General features: G+C 39.3%; 1 protein-coding gene across 1 annotated transcript in view; it reads right to left on the bottom strand.

Annotated features, from left to right (window-relative positions):
* Window positions 1–19,029, bottom strand: part of si:ch211-196i2.1 (collagen alpha-2(V) chain) — a 184,442-nt gene that overhangs the window by 69,302 nt on the left and 96,111 nt on the right. The window contains exons 20-27 of the mRNA XM_034191797.1: window positions 18,696–18,740; window positions 16,075–16,128; window positions 8,183–8,227; window positions 8,062–8,115; window positions 3,946–4,053; window positions 1,600–1,966; window positions 706–1,358; window positions 250–519 (exon numbers count right to left, since the gene is read on the bottom strand). Coding sequence (XP_034047688.1) covers window positions 250–519; window positions 706–1,358; window positions 1,600–1,966; window positions 3,946–4,053; window positions 8,062–8,115; window positions 8,183–8,227; window positions 16,075–16,128; window positions 18,696–18,740 — 1,596 coding nt within the window. The remainder of the gene's footprint in view (window positions 1–249; window positions 520–705; window positions 1,359–1,599; window positions 1,967–3,945; window positions 4,054–8,061; window positions 8,116–8,182; window positions 8,228–16,074; window positions 16,129–18,695; window positions 18,741–19,029) is intronic.

A 19,029-nucleotide genomic window follows, 5' to 3' on the forward strand; every position in this document is an offset into this window, starting at 1 on the left:
TACGGCCAGATCGCCAGCGAACAGCAGCACCCAGGGCAAGCCAGCTTTAAATTCTTCACTTATCACATCCAGTATGATAATAAACAGAAATGGGCTTAGTCCCGATCCTTGATGGAGACCTACTCCCATGTTGAACTCCTCAGTCCTTCCATATTTGGTCCTAACTACTGTTCTTGCCCCATGGTAGGTTGTCATCACCATTTGTACCAGTTTCTCCGGAACCTGTCGTTTTCTGAGGCATCAATATACCAGCTCCCTCGGGACCCGGTCATAGGCTTTTTCCAGGTCCACAAAGGTATAGAAGAGCTCTTTGTTCGCTTCTAGATGTTTTTCCTGCAGCTGCTTGATGATAAAAACTGCATCTGTGGTCCCTTTTCCTGGGCTAAAGCCAAACTGCATGTCATCTATGTTTATTAGCATGCGGAGTCTTCTATCTATGATCTTCTCCAGAATCTTCATTACTTGCTCTAGCAGCTTGATGCCTCTGTAGTTTTCACAGTCTAGAGGATCTCCCTTTCTCTTACAGATTGTGACCAATTCACTGAGCTCCCAGTCTGATGGCATTTCTTCTTCAGATCAAACTTTCTGAAGTAATGACGTCACCATTTTCACCCCATCTTCTCCTAGGTGTTTAAGTAGGTCAATGGGTAGTCCCGAGCACCCTGCAGCCTTGCCATTTTTCATCTTCTTTATGGCCTCTCTTACCTCTTTGTGTGATATCTCCTGTACAGGGCCTTCTACGGGTGGGCATTCTTCGAGCTGCTCTCTCTCATTTTCAACATTCAGCAGGTTGTTGAAGTACTCTCTCCACCTCTCCTTAATTTTCTCCTCGTCTGTTAGTAGCACTCCGTTTTTATTCTTGATGCCTGCAACTTCTCCAACGTCTTGTCTGGTTCTAGCCCGTTGTTTTGCCACCTTGTATATCTTCTTCTCTCCCTCCTTTGTTTCCAAGTTGTCATACCAGTCTTTCCACACTTCCTTCTTTGCTTTTGCTACTGCTCTCTTTGCTTCTCTCTTCGCCTCCTTGTATGCATTTCTCTTGTCATCTCCTCCTGATCTCTGCCAGGACTTGTATGCTTCCTTTTTGTTCTTTATTGTTTCCTGTACTTCCTTGCTCCACCACCATGTTTCTCTTCCTTGATGTTTTCCTCCCTTGGTCATTCCACAGACTTCCTCAGCTGCTTCCAGAGCTGCTCTCTTCATTGACTCCCACTTCTCCTGTATGGGTAGTGAGTCTTCCTGGTACTTCTCTTTTACTTTCTTTTTGTATTCTTCTACCTTGGGTCCTTTCAGATTCCAGATCTTTACTCTCTTCTTTGTTTGTATACTGTACTTCTTCTCCTTTCGCACCTTCAGCACTGCACACAGTAGTCTGTGTTGGGCTACTACTGCTTCCCCCGGTATCACTTTGCAGTTTTTGACACTCTTTAAATCTGCCCTTCTCGTCATTATGAAATCTATCTGCGTGGTTGCCACTCTTGTATGTAATAAGGTGTTTTTCCTTCTTTGCATAGAAGGTATTAACTAATGCCAAGTGTAGACCTTCAGCGCTTTCCAGGATATTTTCTCCTTCTCTGTTTCTTGTTCCGTATCCTTTACCTCCATGGACTTGTGGGAAGCCCGCTGCTGCCTGTCCAACATGTCCATTTATGTCTGCTCCTACTAGGACCTTCTCACTAACTGGTATGTTTTGTATCACATTTTCCAGATCTTCTAGGACTCTATCTTTCGCTTCTTCCGTTTCTCCTACTTGGGGTGCATATGCTGATATGATGCAGCACACTTCTCCTGTTATCACCAGTCTCAACATAATCATTCTGTCTGATGGGCACTCTACTTTGATCACTCCCTCTTTGTGCTTTGGGCTCAAGATTCCTACGCCATTCAGCTTGCTGCCTTCTCCACTGTAGTAGATCTTGTAGCCATCTCCCAGTTCTCTAGCACTTTTCCCACTCCACTTAGTTTCCTGGACACACAAGATCTCCACTTTTCTTCTCTGGCACACTTCCACCAGCTCCCTTCTTCTTTCTGTCATGGACCCTACATTCCAACTTGCAAACTTGATTTCCGCTTGCTTCTTTAGCCACGGCGGTGGTTACCGTGGTACTCTTAACTTTTTAAAATCAGTCTGACTTCAAAACATTAAAATCAGCCTGATTTCAAATCTTTAAAAAACAGTGACTTCAGCTCTTTAAAAATCGTTCTGACTTCAAATCTTTAAAAGCGTCCTGATTTCAAATCTTCAAAATTGGCCTGATTTTAAATCTTTAAAAATCAGTGATTTCAAATCTTTTAAACAGCATGGCTCCAACTCTTTAAAATCAGTCTGATTTCAAATGTCAAAATAAGTCTGATTTCAAATCTAAAATGCATCTGACTTTCAAACTTTGCAATCAGCCTGACTTCAGATCTTTAGAAATCTGTCTGGTTTCAAATCTTTAAAAATCAGTCTGATTTCAAATCTTACAATGCAATGCTAAAATACCCTCAGCTGTATGAGCGTAAGAATATGAAACAGAATGTGACCTCATGACCTCTTCAAATAGGTCGAGGTTAGTCATCTTTGAACTTGTCCAAGGTCTGTGTCCCAAGAATGCTCCCTGTGAATTTGAAGACCTTGGCAGTAGTAGGTCTGGACTTATGCTGAGCACAGACAGACGGACGGACAAGCAAAGGCCTTCACAATACCCAATAGCAATATTTTGACCTCGGGTAAAAATCAGTCTGATTTAAAATATTTTCTTTTACATGAGGGATTCTCCTGTTCAACCTAAGAGTTAACAGGACTTGTCCCAAACCATCTTCACAGCGACATTTTCACTTTCAGTAGCAAATCTGAGGAGAGAAACTTTTCACAATAAATTACATAATTTCTCAGTTTTTAGAAGCACAGATCATCACTGACCTTTAATCCCTGACTGCCCTGTTTTCCCTGATGTCCATTTTCTCCACTCGTGGCCTGAAGAAAGAAACAGAATCAGCTTGTCTCCATTTCCGCCTTCACGGGTCGCACTTCCTGCTTAAATAATCAATAAAATGCTTCCACCAAGATTCATTTTCTGTATTGTGGCAAAGTGACAACACTGTTTATTTTGCTCATGTCCAGCGTAAGTCACCTGGTTAAAAATTAAACTAAAAGGACATTCCAGAGTGCATACTCTTGCACTGTCACACATATCCACGAGATCCTTTTTGGATCGTGTTGAGCCCTGTTTAATAGTAACAATAACACTGTAGTCCTGTCTGCTATTGCATGTTTTTGGCCATTCATCTCAGATTTGTGATGAACAAACTTGGTGTTGGAGTTTTGTGCGTTTTATGGCAGTAATCCATGACCCAGGTGCCAATTAAGACCTAAATGGTACCATTTAAGGGGACTAAAGAATCCAGCCAGTGTGCGCCATGGCCAACACAAAAAAAAATGTGTGGTGGCCATCCCTGGTTGGCAGATACACCAAGTAGGGGGTCAAAATTGAAAAAAATGCTCCAATCATATTGATAGGTATACCACATTATTTGTCTGAACATAATTATCCCAAAAAGGTATAGTTTGGACTATCTATGACTGAATGTTATAGAGTTATGGGGTAAAAATAGTAAAAATGGTGTCAAAGGTCAGTTTCAGTTTATACAGGGGTCAAAAGTTAAACTTGCTCCAATTCTGGTGAAAAGTGCAAATTATCGGTTGAGCTAATTGGATTAATGGAATGGAATAAATGTGACTGTGTTAAATGTTTGGTCTCCAAAGTGAAGGGCAAACAAGTTCAGCATCCATTGTATTCTTTGATGTATGTTACCCCATGAGGTGACAACTCAGCATAACAGACGATGCAAATTATTCCTTTTATTATAGGCTACCAAGATTTCCTATTAAAAAAACAAACAAACAAAAAACAAATTTGACAATTGTGCAAGGCTACTGATACAGTATATGCAGATTTACACCTCAGACCCTTTGGGTCCGGGTCGGCCCATGAGTCCTGGAAAACCGGGAAAACCAGAGGAACCCCTCTCGCCTTGAGGACCTGCAACACCTGTCGGCCCCTGAAAACCCTGGGGGGGGAGATGAAAATGAGGTAGGCTTCTTTCACCAACACAAAGAACTCTGAATGTTCTCCTGACATGTCCAGAAGCCTCATATACAAAGGCTCCATATGCACAAAAATGTGGCGTACGTCCGTCTCCACACAAATGTCCAGATGTATCAAAAGTGAAATGACCGTAGAAATGACCATGCCAAGTCGATGGTGTTTCTACAGCTATTGGTCCACTGGCAACATGTAGAGTTGATGCTGAGAAATAGTTAATAGTGTGAAAACAAGAAGTCATCAATTTCAGTTTCAGTTTATTTTCATTTATATAGCCCTAAAACAAAAAATGCACTAAAAAACTGCACCTACAAACACACAAAGTCTGTGCACATTTAAAAAAAAATTTTTTTTCTTTTATATAGCGCCAAATCCAGTGGTGGGCACAGTTCTGCAAATACACTAACTGCTAATTATCGAAGCTAATGTTTTCATTATCGTATTAGCTTTTCAGATAACTTTGACAACCATCAGCGGACTAATTATCTTCCGATAAACTTTGGTTCAATAATTTTTAGACCGCTAACATTATTGCTGGCTTAGTGAATAAAGCTTTAACAGTTAAAAACATTTGTGAAGTCTGATATCAAAGATTTTAGTGCCTACCTGTTAAATGTTTCCTGGCAGACGTACTGTTCTATTCACTGCAGACAGATGTAGTTATTCTATCCGGATTCATTTGATTTATAAATGAAAACCATAAGTCAAACTGCTTTATTTTCCAAGACCTCTGCCTCACAGTGGGACTGTTGTATGTTGTTAAGAAATAATAATTTTTTTTTGTGGTAACCTGGCTCGTTTTGCTGTGGTAGAATTGAGTTTAATGCCTCTCAACTGCTTCACTGCTGCAAAATACATAGTAAACAGGAGCTTCCAGCAGTGGGCAGGACGCACAAAGACAGAAGTGGTGACTCATCATTTGGGTTTGTAATTGTGGTGTTAAAACTCAATTTTGAAAGTTATCCGTTATCGGTTATCTGTAGCTACCGATAAATTATTGGGTGGTTTATCGGTTTAGCTTTATAAAAGGCAACTTTTCAGTTAGCTGATTAGTTGTTATCGAAGCTAACTTTTTGGTTAGCTGTGCCCATCACTGGCCAAATCACAACAAAGCTACCTCAAGGCGCTTCACATACGTAATGTCTAACCTTACCAACCCCCAGTGTAAGCACACAGGTGACAGTGGTAAGGAAAAACTCCCTCTGATGATTTGAGAAAGAAACCTCAAGCAGATCAGACTCAAAGAGGTGACCCTCTGCTTGGGCCATGCTACCAACAAAACTAATAACCTGCTCCGTGGCCTGCTGTAAAATCCAAATGCTACCCTCCCTGTAGAGGCCTATCTATTTTCAGACAAGATGGCGGTGCCTTCCCCAAGCCAGCAAGCCACGGCGGCCCCAGAACGAAGGCCAGTTATCAATAAAACTAAAGTCTTGTTGTCTACAAAATTGCGCCAGCGACCTATTTAACGATGTCAGCCTGCTAAACCCCTCATCATTACCCCAAGAGAGGAGGGGACCAGAGACTATTAACTGTTGCCGACACATCTTTCTGGCAAGGTCACAAGTCCTCTCTATGTCCATTTTTGTGACCTCAGAGTGCTTCATCCTGACATCATTGAAGCCAACGTGAATAACTATGTGACTGTATCTCGTATTATGTTCCTTTGTCTGTCTACCCTTCTGCAGCATCAGCACCCTAAGATGGGAGGAAATGTTGGGAGCTCTGGCCCCAGGAATACATTCAACGTCAGATGACGTTTGTAACCTGACTTTGTGGATGATAGAATCCCCTATCACTAAAGCCCAATGTTTTGGCCTGGAGAAAGGAGTGGAAGTCACCCGTGGGCTCAAGGAACTCACATCAAGCATATCCAAGGGAGAAAACTGTTTCACAGTTCGCAGTGGCGAGTGTGATCGGGGTACCGCAACTGGGCACCAAGCCTTACATGGCTTCATCAGAGAGACACACTTATGAACAATTAACACACCCATGTGTTTCCAGTTATATGGGTGGATATGAAAGTATGCACAAAGTGATGGGGAACATGGTATTAACAATGGCTGTGTTAGTGTTGTAAGAAGACCTTGCAAATGGTTCAATCTGACGTGAGCAAATATTCAAGGATTTACTTACTTACTTACAAATGACGATAATTGGCTCATAAGACGATTTCGATTACCGAGGCCAGTCTTACTGGAGTTGTGTGCAGAACTGCAGCTGGCCCAGAGCGCAACACAGCGAGGAGGCAGAGGTTGTCTGTGCCCACACAGGTGCTGACCATGCTGGGCTTCCTGGCAACAGGGGTATACCAGCAGGAGTTGGCCGATCAATCGGGAGTGTGTCAGTCAACCTTGGGCTGAGCCATGCCAGCTGTGTGGAACAGGCTAGAGGCTGGCACGCTGTGCGATAAGTGACTGCTTGGTGAGGAAATAGTTTATTAGTGGAATTGTCCTGAATGAAAACCATTGTGAGCACTTTTGGGCATGTGCGCTTTCCAATATGTTTTTTTCTTGATGGTGAAACTAGCGCTGCAGAGCTTCTTAACAGGCCCCTGATTGTCTCCCTGTGTTCAGTGTATGCCAGTAAATGCATGTGTAAAGATAAGGAGAAGCTACCCCCTATTTTCCTATTTTTGTTTATATAATCTTGTTTATTTTCTGTTTTCTGTCATTCATCCTGCTACAGTTATACATTCTAGACCTGTGTTGTCGGGCATTACAGAAATGGAGCAGTAGCCCTACCATGACACTAGGGGGAGTAGCTACTTAGGAGAGCGCGGCTTCCACTTCTGTTGCAAGTGCCGAAGAAGTACTTCAGGCGGCAGAGTTGGAAGCAGGACAGAACTGCTCATTTTTGTAACAGAATATAAATGTCCGTGTTTTACAGGTAAGCTTACAGGAGTTAGGTAATATGATATGGGAGTACAGTGAGAGCGGGAACTGTGGATAATGGAGGGAATGTCAGCCAGTTATCGCCGTTATGTGTGTGACGTGGTTAAGAGAGATTAAAGTAGCAGCTAAGCTAAGCTAAGCAACGCTAACTGTTGCGGGTTAATAAGAACAACCACGGGGTTTCCCTGAGTGTGACTGTATAAACCCATTGTGCCTAAATTTAAGTAAAATAGTAAAGCTAGACTAGAACTCCAGCCAATAAGATATAATTTAGTTAAGTATGTATTAGTGGTTTAAACTAGTGTCCATACCTGTGATGTCATTTCTGGTCATGTTTGTAATATCACTTCTGTTGCAAGTGCCGAAGAAGTACTTCGGGCGGCAGAGTTGGAAGCAGGACAGAACTGCTCATTTTTGTAACACAATATAAATGTCCGTGTTTTACAGAACCCACGAGTAAACAACTCCAGTTATAACACACTTGATGTCATCATTCATGTGTGCAACACATGTGTAAAGTTGTGAATGTCACACATTATTAGCCACGGCACACCTCATTTTTAACTTCAGTGTGTGTGCGCTGCTTTAAGACCACAGCGTTCATGGCCTCACACACACACTTCCATTAACTTTTTTTTTGTGTTTCATGTTTATTCCGTTTGAGAGGGAACCAAATAAATGATCCTTGTGTGTCTCCACGTCATTTCCATCATCTGTAGCACACTTGATATAATTTTTTTCTGTGTTCATGTTGACTGATCTGACGGAGTGTGGAATGCCAGCTCCCAGCACCTATTTACATGAATTTGCATATTTAAGTAGGGATGTGGAAAGGGAGGAGCTTGGTACATCTGTATGTGCGCTCAGTTCCGCATTGATTGGGATGTACAAACGGAATGTGCTTGGATCCATGTGTACACACACTTTAATACATTTGGATTATTTTGTGCGTACGACAGTTTCTGGGTTTTAGCGTACGCCATGTTTCAGTAGGAAATCCACACAAGTCTTTATACATGAGGCCCCTGGTCTCTTCATTCAGTAACGTTACGTAATAAACCCGCAAATCAGGTTCCCACTTTGTTGCCTTTAGGTCCTGGATCTCCTTTGTCTCCGTCTGGTCCTCTAACACCCTGTGAGAAAGAAAATGGTTAGATTTAGAAATTAATACCTGGTCTGAAGGATGTGATCAGTACTTACAGTTAATCCAGGGAAACCTGGAGGACCCTGAACCCCGAGTGCTCCCTGTAGATCAGAACAAAAACAAGTTTCAGGTAAAACCAGCACGTATTTAAATAAAGAAGTGTAAATGTGTGTTTGTCTTAAAGTACAGCACATACAAACATCAACATGGAGAAATAAATAAAAGTCTTGTTTTTTCAAAATAATAACCTTAAATCAAAAAGAGATTTTATATTTTAATCTTTATTCTGAGAATCCATGAAACCAAAGTTGTCTGCCTATACAGTCATAAAATCTGAATGAATAAATTTATTCAGCACACACAGATCAAAAAAACAACAAAAAACATACAACAAAGAAAGAAAATGGATTAACAATTCATCCGTGTGCCTGTAAGGGTATAGGCATAAGCAAAGCTTATTAAGGTCTACCCCTTTAACCAAAAATAAAAATGATCTAGTCCAAAAGGAGAGGGGGGAAGTAAAAAACCCTTCTATTCCCACTCCCTTTTTCAAACACTTCAATCTCTTCATCTTAAAGGACACAATCCGAATGCTACCGTACAAATTTACATTTACAATTTGGAAGCACAAAAACTCAACCTTCTTCAGCAGATACGTATCTCGAAAACATCATGTATTTATATTGATTTTTAAACTGATTGATATTTGGACATCGTTTGAGTTCCTCTGTCAGGTTATTCCATATTCTAGGGCCACACATGGAGACACAGAAACCTTTCCTGGTCGTCCGAGCGCCAGCAAATTTAAAATGATACAAGCCCCGTAAATTATATTCTCCCTCCCTCTCAGTAAAAAAATTATTGAATTCTAAAGGGCACTTGTATATTAATTGAAATGTCTTGAATGAAATCATATTGCAAAGTTTTAATATTCCAGATTTAATGAACAATGGGTTGGTTGGTCTGGTCTCGATAACCTGCATTGTGAATTGTTCTTAATGCTCTTTTTTGAAGAATGACTAATGGTTGCAATGTAATTTTATAACTGTTGCCCCAAACTTCAGCACAGTAAGTCAGCTGGGTGCAACCAATGAATAATACAAAGTATGTAGCAGTAGTGGGCACAGTTCCGCTAATCCGCTAACCACTAATTATCGAAGATAATGTTTTCATTATTGGATTAGCTTTTCAGATAACTTTGAAAATCGTCATCGGACTAATTATCTTCGATAAGTTTTAGACCGCTAACTTTTTGCAGACGTGGTAAACAAAGCTGAATAGTTACAAACATCTATGAAATCTAAAATCAGTTAAGTACCTACCTGTTAAAATGTTTTATAGTAGATGCACAGTTCTATCCTCCATAAACAGAGGAGAGCTGGTTCTATAAGAAACCGCTCTATCCTCTGCAGGCAAAGGAGAACTGGTTACAAAAAAGAAAAAAGCTTATTTCTTTTGACCAGTGATATTGACCATACTGATACACTGGCAATGTCACCCACTTCATCCAGAGGCATACATTTTTAACTTATGGTTAAAATTTTAACCAAACAAATTTTGGACAAGTTATTTAAACTGAATCTGAAGTTTTATAAAGTGAAAATATCCGATATATGCTTGAGTTTTAAAGTAATGCACTAATTTTGAAGGTTTTAGTGTGGACATGCTGTGCCCAGGTGCATTATAGGCAGGCTTGGGGAGTAACGGAATACATGTAACGGCGTTACATAATTAGGATACAAAAAAAAGGTAACTGTATTCCGCTACAGTTACAGAACAAATGACGTATTCAGATTACAGGAATATTTAGTAAAAATGGGGATTAGTTCACGGGATTACAATTTTAATGCATTTTATGATATTATCTGTATATAATTTTTTTTCTTTGAAATGAAAACGTCCCTTCATGGACAGCAACATGACATCTCCTAACCGGGCAAAAATATTGATGAAGTACCCGGATGTTAATGCATTTTCAATGGAGATTCGCGACTGAACACACTCAGAAAAATACTCACAAAATACGTGTTAAAATGCCATTTTGACCTGGATATCGAGCCAGTAAAATTAAATGACATTAAATTATGTCAGAAAAGTATTAAACTTACTGTGACACACACACATTCCCAAATATTAGTGTTGAAAGTTACACGGATCTGCGCTGTTCAAGCTGCTGAGCTGAGGCGTCCTGCTGCTGCTGCTGTGTTCAACGCAGCGCGGCTCCTAAAACCATTACAATACATTCATATATATATATTATATTTTTACACAATTATCCTTTATTGACCGAGTTTCATTCATGAAGTCAGTGGTGTGGGTACACATCTCTATGTCTGGGTGTGACTGTGAGCGGCACAGCGCGGGTCATTATGATCTCATTATTTTAAGGTGCAAATAAAAAAAAAATCCCCAGTCTTGTCGAACAATTTTAATCACTAACGACAAGTATTTTAACTAGACACTGGTCTAGCAGTGGAAAATATCAACCAGACATAAGTGAATAATTAATTGTCCGTGTCATCGGGCGACACAGGTACGGCAGGAAACATACAGCTGTTTATCATCCAAATATCACAGACAAAGTAACAAGAAGAACCAAACCACTTACTTATGGAAGGAAATATTGTCTCCCTTGTTCCTCCGTTTGTGGCTTTGCCAACATGCGCAGCTTTCCGGCATATTCCACCTGTTTCTTGAACTTCTATGCACGCAAATCACTAACTTGCCCGGAATTAAAATGGTGACCACACTTCCTTACTGACAGTATTTACCTAATGGTTTTCATTATGCTTTTGTTCGTATTTTGAAAGTTCAATAAGTGGACTGATATGTTAAACATGGTGCGAATGCTATGTGAAAGACTAAAGTAAGATAATTTTATGTTTACTGAACAAGTAGTAGACTTTTTTTGTTTTGTATATTGTTCTGCAGGCCACTTTTAATGACAAATTCATCCGCACACCGCCTGAGTTTTCATTATCCTTCATTTGTTTGGCATTTTTTGTTGAAAATTTAGCAGGTGAACACTGGGTGTGTTTAAAACAATATTGTGGGTGCTCTTAATTCATAATGTGAAGTAAAACAGAGCATGCCATGTAAAAGAAACAGTTTTATTTTTGCTTAATAAACTGTACTATGTGGTCAAGGCTATTTATATTTAGTATCTTTTGTCTGTATTAGCATATTTGATATTGGAGTAATCCAGAAGTAATTGAAAGTAATCAAATGACATTACTTTAATACTATGGTACTTGGATTACGTTACTGACTACATTTTTCAACAGGTAACTACTAGTAACTGTATCGGAATACATTTTTAAAGTAACCCTGCCAACCCTGATTATGGGTACCTCAGTACATTCATGACAGAAGAAATGCATTTGAGACGCTCTGATCAGGCTCAACGCGGACAACAACATTAAACTCTTTGTATATTGTGCCTAAAACTCTTGTGAATTCTCTGGGTTATAGACGTTGTTATTGTGTTTGTTTTATGTAAAAATGCCAGAAGCAGCTCAGGTTGCTCCTCCATTATTTTCAATTGGAATCATAGCAATCGATTCCTGTTTGCTATTAGAGTCCTGCTTATGTCAAACACTGTCTGTCGTCTTTGTTCCAGAGTAATATATATAAGATGTCTGAAATTCAGTTTGCATTTATTAAATTCCACGCATCTTAAACGTAGCAGAAAGGGATTATCTGGAATTTTGTTTTGGCAAGTTTTCACTGGTCTCTACTGCCATCTAGTAGTGTTCATGGCAGTATTTGCCCTAGTACTGAGCATCCAGTAGTTGGCAGTGTTCTATTTATTTTGACACCGGTTATCTAATTACAACTTGGCTGTTTTTTTTTTTTGGAAAATGCCTTTTTTTTTACAAATAAAAAAATGGCATATTTTACAAAAGCACATTTATCTGTAAATACCAAGACACAACACACCTCACATTAACGTGTTGGTTTAGATAGAATGAATGAGTCAACCAATCAGTGTTAGTGGAGGCACATTTTACCCATAATCCTTTGCCATCTGTTTGTGTTTGTTACAAAACTTCAGAATTAGTGCATTACTCAACAACGCTGTTGTTGAGTATAGAGTTGAGGTTCGCTGATCCTCTCAAATCCTTTGCTGCTGGAAGTTATGTAGTAAACAGGAGTTTCCAGCAGTGAAGAGGGTGCACAAAGACAGAAGTGCTGACTCATTGTTTGGGTCTGTAGTTATCTTTGGTGCTACCAGAAGCGATTGTGGTGTTAAAACTCAAAATCAGCTTGTTAGTAGTTGCAAGTGTACCACAGACAATACTGGAAGTTATCAGTTATCTGTACCTTCCAATAGATTTTTGGGTGATTTATCGGTTTAGCTTTATAACAGATAACTTTTCAGTTAGCTCATTATCTGTTATGGAAGCTAGTTTTTTGGTTAGCTGTGCCCACCACTGGTATGTAGTGCTCTGCAATCAAGAACATGCTTTGCTTTATTTAATACTGCAATACTCTTTGATACTTTCTTTTGAATATGTTGAATATGAGCTTTCCAATTCTTTCATCAATAATGACACCTAAAACGTATTCTCTTTGACACATTCTATGTTTACCCCTTGTATATCTAACTGAATTTGTATGTCTTTTTTATAATTTCCAAATAACATTATTTTAGTTTTAGACCAATTTAATGATAATTTGTTCATATCAAACCATCTCTTTAACTTCATTATTTCAGTTCCTAAATCAGATAATAATTGTTGCTGATTTTCTCCTAAGCAAAACAGGTTTGTGTCATCTGCAAAGAGAACTGCTTTAAACAGATCTGAAATTTGACATAACTCGATGTATAAAATAAATAATTTTGGTCCCAACACAGAACCCTGGGGAAGCCCACAAATGATATCCAGACATGTAGAACAGTAGTCCCCAAGTTTAACAATATGCTTCCAGTAACTTTTAACCCACTTCAGAGCCACCCCTCTGATCCCATACAGCTCCATCTTTTGAAATAATATGTTGTGATCAATTGTGTCAAAAGCCTTTCTTAGGTCAAGAAATAAACCTAATACTATTTCCCTTTGGTCCATATGATTTTGATCTCTTCTGCTGAATCGAGCAATGCAAGTGCAGTGGACCTTTATGCTCTAAAACCATATTGACTTTCATCAAGCAAGTTGTGTCATTCTATAAATGTATCCAGTCTGCTATTGTAAAGTTTTCCAATATCTTTGAAAACTGTGACAAATCTCACATGAGATTACATCATCTACCGATAAAGACGAGGTGATGCACTTAAAAAATAAAAAAATAAATAAAATGTTAAGCGCCTTGAGGTCTTGAGGCAGCATTGTTGTGATTTGGTGCTATATAAATGAAATAAACTGAAACTGAATTGAAATGAATTTGAATTCTTAAAAATAAACAAACAAACAACAAAAAAGACTAAAGGAATTTATTTTCCAGTTTGTCATTTTTCCCCCTTACTACAACCCCTGGCAAAAATTATGGAATCACCGGCCTCTGAGGATGTTCATTCAGTTGTTTAATTTTGTAGAAAAAAAGCAGATCACAGACATGACACAAAACTAAAGTCATTTCAAATGGCAACTTTCTGGCTTTAAGAAACACTATAAGAAATCAGGAAAAAAGATTGTGGCAGTCAGTAAGTTACTTTTTTACACCAAGCAGAAGGAAAAAAATATGGAATCACTCAATTCTAAGGAAAAAATTATGGAATCACCCTGTAAATTTTCATCCCCCAAATTAACACCTGCATCAAATCAGATCTGCTCATTGACATTGACCCTATGCCATGACATTGACCCTATGTGTCTTTTTGCAAGGAATGTTTTTGCAGTTTTTGCTCTATGGCAAGATGCATTATCATCTTGAAAAATGATTTCATCATCCCCAAACATCCTTTCAATTGTCCAAAATATCAACATAAACTTGTGCATTTATTGATGATGTAATGACAGCCATCTCCCCAGTGCCTTTACCTGACATGCAGCCCCATATCATCAATGACTGTGGAAATTTACATGTTCTCTTCAGGCAGTCATCTTTATAAATCTCATTGGAAAGGCACCAAACAAAAGTTCCAGCATCATCACCTTGCCCAATGCAGATTCGAGATTCATCACTGAATATGACTTTCATCCTGTCATCCGCAGTCCACGACTGCTTTTCCTTAGCCCATTGTAACCTTGTTTTTTTCTGTTTAGGTGTTAATGATGCCTTTCGTTTAGCTTTTCTGTATGTAAATCCCATTTCCTTTAGGCGGTTTCTTACAGTTCGGTCACAGACGTTGACTCCAGTTTCCTCCCATTTGTTCCTCATTTGTTTTGTTGTACATTTTTCGATTTTTGAGACATATTGCTTTAAGTTTTCTGTCTTGACGCTTTGATGTCTTCCTTGGTCTACCAGTATGTTTGCCTTTAACAACCTTCCCATGTTGTTTGTATTTGGTCCAGAGTTTAGACACAGCTGACTGTGAACAACCAACATCTTTTGCAACATTGCGTGATGATTTATTCTCTTTTAAGAGTTTGATAATCCTCTCCTTTGTTTCAATTGACATCTCTCATGTTGGAGCCATGATTCATGTCAGTCCACTTGGTGCAACAGCTCTCCAAGGTGTGTTCACTCCTTTTTAGATGCAGACTAACGAGCAGATCTGATTTGATGCAGCTGTTAGTTTTGGGGATGAAAATTTACAGGGTGATTCCATAATTTTTCCTCAGAATTGAGTGATTCCATATTTTTTTCCTCTGCTTGGTCTAAAAAAGTAACCGTTACTGACTGCCACAATCTTTTTTTCTTGATTTCTTATAGTGTTTCTTAAAGCCAGAAAGTTGCCATTTGAAATGACTTTAGTTTTGTGTCATGTCTGTGATCTGCTTTTTTTTCTACAAAATTAAACAACTGAATGAACATCCTCCGAGGCCGGTGATTCCATAATTTTTGCCAGGGGTTGTAGTTTGGAAGGTCCTGTGACTTATTCTCCAATGCGACTGATATCCACCAAAAAATACACATTTGTCAATAATTATAATATTTATATTGGGCATCCCAGGAATCAAAACATGAAACATAATATTAATGTAATTAAAGTACACAGCAACAATACACCAAAATCCCAATTAAAAAAAAAAAAAAAACATTAAAAAAGTCAAATGGACTCACTTTGTGTGTGTGTGTGTGTGTGGTGGATCTGTGTAGTGGATCCAACAATGTTGGGCAGCAATCCGTGTCCATTTAACTATTGATTTTGTCCAAGATGTGTCAACTAACATCCAAAGCATGTTTATTTGCCCTCTTGCTTATTTTTTCTAATTTAAACATCCTTATTTTAAGTAACAGCACAGGCTGTGGTGTGCACATGTGCTTCACTGAGTTCCTGCTGTTGTTAAACTCGTTGTAACACACAGTACCGGCGCATGCTCCCAGATCTGTCCTGACCTATTCCACAGTGGTACATGTGTCATTGCCCCTTAGATTTGTATTGTGACCCTGAAATTATGAAAACAATGAGGAAAAAACAAAACAAAAACAATCCAAGATGTTGTGCCAGAATTTCTCTTACAGTACTTCAGATTAAACTGAATACTGCTGTTTACAGGGATGACGACACATACTGTAACTAAGCAGAGGGTATTCAAGAAAGAAGGAACATGAGTGTCACATGGATAAATTGCACCATGGATTCATTCTCACAGGAGTCATGAGACACTACAGCCACTAGGAGGAAGTAGAAACCTGCAGCAGGACTCCCAGCAGAGCATCTGTTTAGTAAATCTAAATGTTACCTTCAGTCAGGTGCTGGGGAGGTTAAATCCTTAAGAGTTAACAAAACACAAAGAATAACAAACTGTATGTATGTGTGCGTGTGTGTGAGAGAGAGAGAGCGAGAGACAGACAGACAGAGCAGTGTGCTGATGAACCAGCTTTGAGGAGATCATCTCACCATGGGGCCCTCAAACCCAGGTTCCCCCCTGGCCCCTGCCGGCCCCACAGGCCCCTGATAGAGAAGAAAAAGGAAACAACACAGACAAGAAAAAAATGACAATAAGACCTGAACTTCAAAGAAACACAACATAATGACATAATTTGCAGAAATAATGTGACATCACACCCAAAAGAACTCCACCTACAAACACACAAAGTCCATGCACATGACACCGCACACAAAAAAAAACTGCACCTACAAAGACACAAAGTTAGTGCACATGACACAGCACCTAAGAAACCTGCAGTGCCAAACACACAGTCTATGCATGTGACACAGCACTGAAACATTTATCACTAACAATTATTAGCAGTCTGTAATCCTCATATGTGCAATTTATTGGTCTTCAGTGTTATAGAAATTATCTTCACAACTATTTAAAACCTTTTCTGAATACAGTGTGCCAAAAGCAACTGCCTACAAGATGCACTTCCAGCATCAACAAAAGCATGGACGCAAAGACAGCACAGAGAGCACATAGTTGTGTAACCAACCACAACAACACCGAGCCAAATCACGAAGGCAAACCAAAGAATTTATCAAAATAATATGAAAATTCTTGAAACAATTTGTTGCAATTGTAGCTGTGGGTTCGTTCTATTTTCCGTCCACACTAAATGCGTAAGAACACGGTGATGCTGTGCATTTTTTGACCTGTTTCTACCAACTGACAGGGGGCACATTGTTTTGTGAAACTGGTCAAGTTGTGTTTAAGTGTTAAATTTGACATTATTCTTGAGTTCACATCTCACTGGTTCTGTGTTAAAGTTGTGTACTTGTCATTTCTACGTCAAATTTACACAGATTACGGACATGAAAATACAACCCCAATTCCAATGAAGTTGGGACGTTGTGTAAAATGTACATAAAAACAGAATACAATGATTTGCAAATCCTCTTCAACATATATTCAATTGAATACACCACAAAGACAAGATATTTAATGTTAAAACTGATAAACTTTGTTTTTGTGCAAATATTTGCTCATTTTGAAATGGATGCCTGCAGCACGCTTCAAAAAAGTTGGGACAGTGGTATGTTTACCACTGTGTTACATCACCTTTCCTTCTAACAACACTCAATAAGCGTTTGGGAACTGAGGACACTAATAACTGGGTATAAAAGAAGCATCCCCAAAAGTCTCAGCCGTTCACAAGCAAAGATGGGGTGAGGATCACCACTTTGTGAACAACTGCATGAAAAAAATAGTCCAATAGTTTAAGAACAATGTTTCTCAACATTCAATTGCAAGGAATTTAGGGATTCCATCATCTACAGTCCATAATATAATCAGAAGATTCATAGAATCTGGAGAACTTTCTACACGTAAGCGGCAAGGCCAAAAGCCCACATTGAATACCCGTGACCTTCGAACCCTCAGACGGCACTGCATTAAAAACCGACATCATTGTATAAAGGATCTTACTGCGTGGGCTCAGGAACACTTCAGAAAACCATTGTCATTTAACACAGTTTGTCGCTACATCTACAAGTGCAAGTTAAAACTCTACCATGCAAAGCGAATGAAAGCCATACATCAACAACATCCAGAAACGCCGCCGCATTCTCTGAGCCCAAGCTCATTTGAAATGGACAGACACAAAGTGGAAAAGTGTGCTGCGGTCTGATGAGTCCACATTTCAAATTGTTTTTGGAAATCATGGATGCCGTGTCCTCCGGACAAAAGAGGAGAAAGACCATCCAGACTGTTACCAGTGCAAAGTTCAAAAGCCAGCATCTGTGATGGGGGTGTGTTAATGCCCATGACATGGGCAACTTACACATCTGTGATGGCACCATCAATGCTGAAAGGTACATCCAGGTTTTGGAGCAACACATGCTGCCATCCAAGCAGCGTCTTTTTCAGGGACATCCCTGCTTATGTCAGCAAGACAATGCCAAGCCACATTCTGCACGTGTTACAACAGTGTGGCTTTGTAGTAAAAGAGTGCGGGTACTAGACTGGCCTGCCTGCAGTCCAGACCTGTCGCCCATTGAAAATGTGTGGCGCATTATGAAGCGCAAAATACGACAATGGAGACCTCACACTGTTGAACAACTGAAGTCGTACATCAAGCAAGAATGAGAAAGAATTCCACCTACAAAGCTTCAACAATTACTGTCCTCAGTTCCCAAACGCTTATTGAGTGTTAGAAGGAAAGGTGATGTAACACAGTGGTAAACATACCACTGTCCCAGCTTTTTCGAAACCTGTTGCAGGCATCCATTTCAAAATGAGCTATCCGCACAAAAATAATAAAGTTTATCAGTTTGAACATGAAATATTTTGTCTTTGTGGTGTATTCAAATGAATATAGGTTGAAGAGGATTTGCAAATCATTGTAATCTGTTTTTATTTACATTTTACACAACATCCCAACTTAATTGGAATTGGGGTTGTAAAAACAACCTCATCTTTTGGCAGTTCTGACAGGCAGGACACAAAATGATCAGTTACTGTGAAATAACCCATGCAGCTTGTATCAGAGTATCGGCTCCTTTCTAGGACATGCATTTGAGATGAATCACTTCAAAGATGTTTGGATTTTAACAAAAATAACTTGGTGAGACGGACTTACAGGATCTCCTTTAGGTCCAGGAGCACCGATGAGTCCTGGATTTCCCTGTTAAGAAGCACATATGAACCCTTTAGATTTCAACATCTCCAAACTCAAAGCTGCAGTACAGTGTGAATTTAGATCCACCAACTGGATCAGACTGCCATAAAGCAGCACGTGTCTTCAAATTCTCATATACTCGTATAGAAATGATTGGGTCAAACTGACACACTGGCTTCTAATTCTGTTTTGTCAAATTCCACAAAGGAATGTTAAAATTTAGTCTCATGGTCATTCATCAGTCATTGTCGGTCAGTATCGTCTCGAGACTCAATCATCACTCATTTGTAACAAC

This window comes from Thalassophryne amazonica, chromosome 17 (genome assembly GCF_902500255.1).
Source record: "Thalassophryne amazonica chromosome 17, fThaAma1.1, whole genome shotgun sequence".
NCBI classification, from domain to species: domain Eukaryota; kingdom Metazoa; phylum Chordata; class Actinopteri; order Batrachoidiformes; family Batrachoididae; genus Thalassophryne; species Thalassophryne amazonica.